Below are 8957 nucleotides of genomic sequence, written 5' to 3'. Positions count from 1 at the left end.
GTACACCATGGCATTTCTTCTCTCTACGCCCCTCCTAGGAGTCATTCTTCCTCTACTCAGTTGTGGATACACAACCTGACTGCCTGTCTCCAGGCACTGCAGAGATTCTCGTACAGGAGAGTTAATGTTGTCAAGACTTCGTTGTCACATTTGCAGACATATTTGCAATGCAGTCTTGGTTGCATCACAGATATACAGGGACATATAAGAGGCAGCTGGATCAGGCAAGTGGCCCATCTAGTCCAGCATCACCTTCTCACAGCGGCTAACCAGATACCCCAATGGGCAAAACCCTGTACGCAGGACCTGAGCACAAGAGCCTGCTCCGCTTCTGTGGTGTCCAGCAAGCGGTATTCAGAAGTATCACCAGAGAGGCAGAGCATAGCCATTAAAGTCATCTAGGTTGGTGGCCATCACTGCTTCCTGTGGCAGGGAGTTCCATAGTTTACACTGCGTGAACAGTTACTTTCTTTTATCTGTCCTGAATCCTTCAATATTCAGCTCTGCTGGATGTCCATGAATTCTAGATAGATATTTTCTCTATCTACTCTCTCTCTCTCTCGGCTGTGCATAATTTTATAAACTTCTATCATGTTGCCTCTTACTCGTCTCTTCTCTAAACTAAAAGGTCCAAAATGTTGCAACCTTTCCTCACGGGGGTGTCGCTCCCTTCCCTTGACCATTTGGGGTGCGCTTTTCTGAACAATATACTATTTCAAAAAGCTAGCCTGCAGTTTCTTGGAGAAGGCAGCTCACACTCAACTCACTACTAGGCTTTGTGATTTTTATTCCAATGTTAAGAAAACCAAAACTTCAGTGTGCTAAATTCTGTCAGCGAGCAATGCCTGAGGCTACCTCATAAATTCGTGTGTGTGTGTGTGTGTGTGTGAGGGGGAATAAATGCATTTCATGACAATGGGGAGAAAACAAGCAGGGAAGTTGTAGCTTCAATGCCTTAAGCTTCGCCGGTGTGTCTTCACGTGAGATACGAGTCAAGCCAGCATAAGGGTTGATGACAATCAACAGTGTGTGTGTGTGTGTGTGTGTGTGTGTGTGTGTGTGTGGCTCTTAAACCTCAATTTTAAAAGAAAAACAGAAAGAAGTTGTCATGACTGGTTGATAAGGAATCTATAAAAGTGCAGGGGGGAAAGAAAATACCTGAGCAGGCAAGTGAAAAACACACACACGCTTTATATGCAATACAGTACAAATAAGGTAAGACTGACCATGTGGACACACTTTTAATAAGGCTCTGAAAACTAGTCCAAAAACATTTTGCAAGTGTGGACGAAGAAGAGGGTCCCAAGTTTGAGGAGTGAGGCTTGAGCCCATTTCCCCTGCTGAGCTGCGACCGGCAGAAATGGTGGTTTGGTACAATTTAGGCATCACTCGTGTGTCAGTCTCCATCTATCTTTCTCTTTCTCTCTCTCGCGCGCGCGCTCTCTCTCTCTCTCTCTCTCTCTCTCTCTCTCACACACACACACACACACACACTCAGTATGCACACATATATACAAGCACAGCATGGTCGATCGGTCTTCCTTGTGAATTAAGACACACTCTGCCCCGCCCCCCCCATCAAGGAAATATTACGAAACCCGGAAAGGGGGTGGGTGGGTAGGTGGTGGGGGAAGTAAATGGAAAATAAAAATATCAGAACTCCCAGGGGCTAGATGTCCATGCATCACTGCTTTCCATCTAGAACAATTAAGACCACTTCTGGGCCTGACTCCTGAGAGGAAGGAGGAGGAGATGGAGATGGAGAGAAAGGAAGGCTGCTCTATAAAGCACTCACAACGGCAGACTGAATTATTACTGTTAACTCTTTACCTTGGGAAAGAATAAGATGGTTCAGTGCCACGTTTCGCCTCTTTAAAAAGAAAGACCCAGGGCTGTTCACTGGATCCAAGGCCAGCACGAAGGTAGACCCAGAACGAACCTCAACGCCCCCCCACTCCCATAGCCCCAGCTGGAAAACCTCGCCAATTTCGCAGGCTCCCTCTCCTGCCTTCCCCGGAACAGCAAATTGAGATAGTATAGTAGGACCACCAAATTTACAGCCCTCTGTTACAAAAGGGGAAATGAACTTGTCACACCCTTTTGAAATGCTAAAGCTCCCCCCGACGGTTGTGCAGGACCATCATCATTTTTCAAAGCTCTTTTGGATATGTGTCAGGAGGTCTAAGGGAGCGTTTGTGCATTGCTCTCCACCCCAAAGAAAAAGGGAGGCAAGTGTGTGTGGGAGACTCTGACTCCACCTGCACCAAAGTCTCACTTGGGCTCCTGGGTCAATCTGGCAGGGCTGAAAACTGGGGCTTCCCTCCACCAGAGAAAGTGGTCCAAAATAAATCAAGTTATTCCCGAGAATAATTCACTATGATTAATTATCAGGGGCCCATCTTAATATGTTGGAAGTGAAGGCTTAAACAAAAGCAAAACAAAACAAAACAAAACAGGAGGGCATTGTTTTTTGATAACAGGCTGAATAAGTGCCTCTCCCCCCATACCCACCCCAAACCTCAGGCTTTTAGAAAGGGATTTTGCAGGCTGTTCAATCCTGGGGGGCATATCTACGAAGTGCCAGAGGAAGCCAAGGGCTACTGGAAACAGAAAACCCTGCAAGTTCTCAAAAGACCTCTGCCAGGGAGCCGAACACCTGCCTCGCTGAAAGAGCAGATCCAGAAATGAAGGTCGCAGGAGGGGAGGTGGGGGAGATCTGATGCTGCAGCAAGCCGACCCTTCTTCCTCTGCAGGGGGGAAACGGAGAGGTGCAGCCTTGAAACCGCTCAGCGCTCCACCTCGGTTGTACTAGGCCAGAAGCTCTCCTCCGAAGAACAGCTCTTTCTCTCTCTCTCCTGCAGCGCAAGTGTGTGAGGGGGCCCAAGGCCCTTCAGAATGGAGTCCCACCTCCAGGAAGGGGGCTGGGCGGCTAGCTGGTCTTTTTGAAGTCCACCTTTCTTGGAATGCCCAGCCAGAGCCCAAACTCATCTCCCTACACCCCCAGTTACTTCTGCTGCTGGCGCGGTTGTTGAAAAACATTAGTGTCCAAGGAGACCGGTACCTGGAGAGTAAATGGAAGGGGGGAATTTGGAAAGGCGAGGGGAGAAAGCTTAGAAGAGAGCCAAAAACGGTGGCAAGTATAAATAAGGCTGGAGGGAAGAGAAAGCAAAGCCTACCTTTAAATCCCTCTTCGGGCATGCAGACTGCAAAGGAAAGCAAAGAGGTCAAGGCACATTCTGAGGTGTGGAGGTTAGGGTCAGAGGAAGCTGCCTTGTACAGACTTAGACCCCTGGCCCTTCTAGTTCAATATTGCGTACAGTGGCTCTCCAGGTTTTCAGGCAGGGAGACTCTCCCAGTCCCAACTGGAGAAGCTGACTGAATGCTGGGTACTTCGACATGCCAAGCAGATGCTCTACCGAGCTACAGCTCCCCACAAGTTTCAATAACGCCGTCTTGGCAGCTTTCCCTGGCACTTGGGGGGGGGGGGGGACGACGACCAAGGTCTCGTTCCCACCCCTTGACAACTGGGTGAGTCAGTCTCAGACTGGACCCTTTGCTCCAGTTACCACCTCCTGCCTCCCCACTCCGATAGGTAAAAATGACTGGACGGGAAGCAGCAGGGATTATTCCAGAGGAGCGTGTGTGTGCAAACTTCTCCTTACCTTGCATTACATCATCTATTGCTGCATAGTCCACGATTGGTTCATCTGCCTGTCGGAAGAAGGGAAAAAGGGAGACATGAGAAGAGGAGCCCTGTTAAGCCAATTTGGCTGATGTGCTTTCAAAAGAGAGACAAGGCCTCCTGCTCCATGTCACCAGACGACATTTCCAGGCCAAACACTCCAGATCCAGAATAAAAACAAAGAAACAAGGCGGTTCGTCCCCTTTTGGGAACCTGGCCTGAACTGTTCACAGCTGTGGCAACGAGGGCTTTAGGTGGCTTATCCCTACTGACTTTTTATAAAGGTGTCTGCAAAAGCTTCAGCCAGGAAAGGGGCTGGTCCACTTAATTATCTCTGTCAACAGGAATTGCAGCAGTGGACCACTAGCCAGCCACCTTTTCCTCCCAGAAGTCAAAACCAGCACTTACTTCCAGCGGCTCTTCTTCAACCATTGTTTTTTGCCTTGAAGTTAAAGGAGATCAAGGCAGCCCAAAGATCCAAATGAGTTACAGACCGGGGAGGGCAGAGGGGATGACAAGTTAAGGTAGTGTGTTCTCGGCTTCCTTTCTGCAGGGGAAGGGGGGATCTGAACCCAGGCCAAAATAAGGCCTCAGGTGGGCACTATGACCAGTCAGGGATGGATGGATGGATGGATGGATGCAGGAAGGGGTAACTGGTGACCCCCAAAGTGTTGTTGGTCTACAAATCCCATCAGCCCCTGCTCAGCCAATATGAAAGCATACAAACAGCCCTGCTGGATCAAGCCAATAGCCCATTTTGCCCAGCCTCCTGTTCTCACAATGGCCGACCAGATGCCCCAATGGGAAACATACAAGCAGAACCCAAGTGCAACAGAAATGCTCTCCTCCTGTGAGTCCCAATAACTAATATTCTGATGCAGTTGAGAAAGAGCATTGCTATTGTGGATAGTAGCCATTGATATGGCCCCTGCCCCTGAACTTCCTAGTGAAAAGTAGGTAGGCTGGAAGTTTTTGGCACAGAAAGAGCCAGATTGCATTGCAGCACACAACCACTGACCTTGCTCCAAATATCTTGGTGGAAGGAGAGCCACACCTACCAGCAAGGAACTCTCCCGGCTTACCTTTAATAAAACAACGGACTCCGGAGTGACTCCGAGGCTGCCAAGCGTCGCCGAGTCGTCGCTGAGTATCGCCCCATCGATCGACAGGTTCTGGTCGAAAGGAGCAACGGAGAAGGCGTGCATGATCTGTGTGCCAAAATGAGGGGCAGGAGGCGCAACCGTTGCAGGCAGCAAAACAAACACAGATGGCTTTTAAGAAATACAACACCCAAGTGCTTCTCCCCACGGCAAAAACTTGAGGCATGTTGCTTCCTCCGTTTCTCTCCCTCTCTTGCCCCAATCTGTCACCTCCGCTTTGTCCCTTTCAGCCCCAACCCACAACCAAAGGGGCACTCCTCTGCTCCCCCCACTATCACTTTAGGTGGTTGGGGGGGGGGGGAGAGAAGGATACAATATCTTAAAATAAGATCACAGGTCTTAAAAGAGTGATCAGAGCCATCAAGGTGAGCATCACTCTTTCTCTTTTCCCACTGGACAGCCATCTGTCAGGGATGCTTTAGCTGCAATCCCTTGAAGATCACGTCCAACTCTACAATTCTATGATTCTACGGATTCCCAAGTATAGCTTTGGGGGAGGAAGGAGGCCCGCCCACGCCGACCGCCAGGACTCAGGCAAGCCACCTCCAGGGCTCAGGGCAAAGTCCGCCTCACCTGAATTTTCAGGTCTTTCAACGTCTGGTTCGCCGACACCAGGAGGGCTTTCTCCCCGCGCACCTTCCTGTGCCGCGTGCTCCGGCGGATCCCCTGCTTTTGGTAAACTATGTAGTTTGGGTGCGACATTTTCTGCCGTTTCGTATTGCTGTTGGCCTGGAAGCACGAAGGCAGCTCATTGGTTTGTTTCTTGACTTAGCAAACAAAATCCCTACTCCCACCCCCCCATGTTCTTATCTAAGAGGCTCTAATGAACTGCAATACCAGACCTGGGGAAACTGCGTGTAGCCCTTGAGATTCTGTCCGACTTCCAAGTCCCATGAGCCTTCAGCCAGCTGGAATTGGCCACACATTTTTAAGAACTGAAGAGCCCTGCGGCTGGATCCGGCCAAAGCGGACCCAGCTAGTCCAGCCTCCTGTTCTCTGTGTGGCCAACCAGGTGCCCATTATGGGAAGCCGGGAAGCAGGACCCAGGCACAAGAGCCCTCTCCCTTCCCCAGGTTTCCAGCACCTGGCCTTCAGAAGCTGCTTCTGACTGTGGAGGCTGGGCAGAGCCAATCCTCTTTTAAAGCCACCGAAGTTGGTGGTCATCCCTGCCTCCTGGGGGAGAGAGTTCCGCAGTTTAAGCACATGCTTTTAAGTCTGGCCTCAAATCGTGTGCTTCGGCCACTTGCTTTCAGCGGTTCCAGGGTGCAGAGATGAGGAGCGAGTTCACAATCCACAGAGGCCCAAGAGGAGGAGGAGGAGGAGAAACAAATGATCTTAAAACCAAAAAAATGGTGACCAAGGACATACCTGGTTAAAATCTGGATCCTGCTCCCCTTCCAGGCGGGCCTCCTCTCGCTCCTCCTCTGCCTCAGAGCTGCTCATGTTCAGCTCTGGGGCGGCATCCTTCATGACCTGGACATGACATCAGACGCAAGGGGAAAACAAAGGAAAGGAAAACAGCACACCTGTGAGTCACCTTTAGAAAAAAGGAAAAGGCACCTGAAGTCAGAGGTTGTCGAGAGTTCACCGCAGCCACAGAAGGCTCAAAAACATGAGAGTTGCGTCATAAGGCTGCTGGTAGATGCTGGTCTCTACCTCGAGATTGGGCAAGGAGAAATCTGTGTGTGTATCTGTGTATATGTTTGAGTCTCTCTCTCTCTCTCTCTCTCTCTCTCTCTCTCTCTCTCTCTCTCTCTCTGTGTGTGTGTGTGTGTGTGTGTGCCTGAGTGAAATAGAGAGGATTTGACTAAGGGACGCAGGTCGTGCTGTGGTCTAAACTACAGAGCCTGGGGATTGCCGATCAGAAGGTGGGCGGTTCGAATCCCCGCGACGGGGTGAGCTCCCGTTGCTCGGTCCCTGCTCCTGCCAGCCTAGCAGGTCGAAAGCACGTCAAAGTGCAAGTAGATAAACAGGCACCGCTCTAGCGGGAAGGTAAATGGCATTTCTGTGCGCTGCTCTGGTTCACCAGAAGCAGCTTAGTCATGCTGGCCACATGACCCGGAAGCTGTACGCCGGCTCCCTTGGCCAGTAAAGCAAGATGAGCACCGCAACCCCAGAGTCGTCCACGACTGGATCTAATGGTCAGGGGTACCTTTACCTTTTATGTATTTGACTACAAAATGTGAAGCCTAATCAGCTTTGGAGACTTGCTTTGAGATAAGATCTAGCAACACCAAAGGCCCACAAGAGCACCTGATCTTCTAGCAATGGCCTGTTTACCCAAACTGACTGCTTTGCTATTCCTCTCCACTGCTTCCACTGATGCTGTCTTTCAATTCTCTCCCCGCTAACTAGGTGTCAAAAATACAGGACACAAACGGCAAGGAAGCCTAGATCGGATCTTCCCTGCCAAGAGAGACCCTTGGCAAGAACCAGCCCGATTGCAGCCGTTCTGTTATGCTGGCCAAGGTGATGCCGTTTGCCCTTCAACATGCTCTGTTCCCACAAACAAAGCCCTCTGCCCTTTTGCAACAGCAGCAGCTGCAGAGGAAGAGGATCCTGCATGCAGCCTCTCCAGAAACCTGCTCAACAGGATCTTGTGACCTTCCCACACTAGGACTTAATATTCTGCTGTGATCAGCTGGTTCCCAGCACCTTGGCAGAAACACCAGGACATATGTCAGCAGAGGGGAGAGTCATCATGAATTCCTGAGGTGGGTGGACATCTTTCAGCAGCTCCCCGAAGTTCCCCCAGGACCATATAAAGCTGGGGAAGGGCTGAGGCTAAGCGTCCCGGGTTCAAACCCTGACAGCATCTCCCATTGCGGCTGGGAAAGACCCTGGAGAGTCATTGCTGCCAGTCAGTGTAGACAATGCTGACCTAGATGACCCCAACGATCTGGCTGAGCGTAAGGTATAAGGAAATTTCCTATTTTTGCATGCAGAAGGCCCCAGGTTCGGCCCCAGAGAAAACTCTCCCCAGGTTCCTATAGCTTGAGACTCCATCTCCAACCAAGGAAGCACACAAGCTTGACAAACACCTTTCGTTTGCTTCCCCCTGCTCAGCTGTTCAGAGATATATTGCCATTGGCCATGGAGGTTCCATTGCAGCTCAACAGTCCCTCCCCAACGTTTCACCTAAGAAGTTCCTGAAGTCCTTATGCCAGTGGCCCCGGCAGGATTGTGCTGTAACAGAGAACTCAATGAAGGCTGGGATATCCCAGCTGGAAGAGCATGAGACTCTTAATCTCAGGTTCAGTGGTTCAAGCCCCACATTGGGCAAAAGATTCCTGCCTTGCCGGGGGTTGGACTGGAGGATTATCATGGTCCCTTCCAATTATGATTCTATAAAGGCCAGAGAAGGAAGGAGGGATTAGGCCAGAACTATGAAGCGGAGAAAGAGAGCAGGCAGGAGAATACGCCCGGGTGGGGTGGACAGAGCCTCTCTACCTTTTTGTTGTCCACCACTTTCCGCACGTAGATGGTGGCCTGGGCGTACTCCCTCAGGTCCCGCTCCTGCTGGCACAAGAGCCCTTCTCTGCATTCTGAGCACAGCTCTGGAAGGTCGGGGAGCAAAGAAAGGAGAAAGGCTGATGAACTGCCAGCGGGGTCTGTTTCTACAAAGACCAAGCACTTTGGGCAATGTCACTAAACCAAGAACAACCACAAGCCTTTATTTACTTACACACACAAAAAAAGTACAGATCTTTCAGAGGTTATCTTCATTTCTTCTTCTTCACGTACAGTGGTACTTCGGGTTACATACGCTTCAGGTTACGTACGCTTCAGGTTACAGACTCCGCTAACCCAGAAATAGTGCCTCGGGTTAAGAACTTTGCTTCAGGATGAGAACAGAAACCGTGCTCTGGCACCACGGCGGCAGCAGGAGGCCCCATTAGCTAAAGTGGTGCTTCAGGTTAAGAACAGTTTCAGGTTAAGAATGGACCTCCGGAACAAATTAAGTACTTAACCCGAGGTACCACTGTAATTCTTTTTACAGTGGTACCTCTAGATGCGAACAGGATCCGTTCCGGAGCCCCGTTCGTATCCTGAAGCGAACATAACACGCACATGACATCATTTTGAGCGTCTGCGCATGCACGAGAGGTGAAACC

At 50.4% G+C, this 8957-nt stretch overlaps 1 protein-coding gene across 5 annotated transcripts in view; it reads right to left on the bottom strand.

Moving 5' to 3' along the window:
* Nucleotides 1-1171: 1171 nt before the first annotated feature.
* Nucleotides 1172-8957, bottom strand: part of USP48 (ubiquitin specific peptidase 48) — a 37579-nt gene continuing 29793 nt past the window's right edge. For 4 of the 5 annotated variants that reach the window (XM_077931114.1, XM_028741453.2, XM_077931115.1 and 1 more), the window contains 7 exons: nucleotides 8293-8399; nucleotides 6211-6315; nucleotides 5416-5571; nucleotides 4765-4890; nucleotides 3663-3711; nucleotides 3177-3203; nucleotides 1172-3061 (listed from right to left, as the gene is read on the bottom strand). In XM_077931114.1, the coding sequence (XP_077787240.1) occupies nucleotides 3039-3061; nucleotides 3177-3203; nucleotides 3663-3711; nucleotides 4765-4890; nucleotides 5416-5571; nucleotides 6211-6315; nucleotides 8293-8399 (593 nt within the window). In that variant the 3' untranslated portion in view covers nucleotides 1172-3038. Of the gene's footprint in view, nucleotides 3062-3176; nucleotides 3204-3662; nucleotides 3712-4764; nucleotides 4891-5415; nucleotides 5572-6209; nucleotides 6316-8292; nucleotides 8400-8957 lie in introns of those variants that run through there. The other variant, XR_013393546.1, reaches the window with a different exon arrangement.

This window comes from Podarcis muralis, chromosome 7 (assembly GCF_964188315.1).
Source record: "Podarcis muralis chromosome 7, rPodMur119.hap1.1, whole genome shotgun sequence".
NCBI classification, from domain to species: domain Eukaryota; kingdom Metazoa; phylum Chordata; class Lepidosauria; order Squamata; family Lacertidae; genus Podarcis; species Podarcis muralis.
This window is presented reverse-complemented; position numbering and strand designations above follow the sequence as displayed.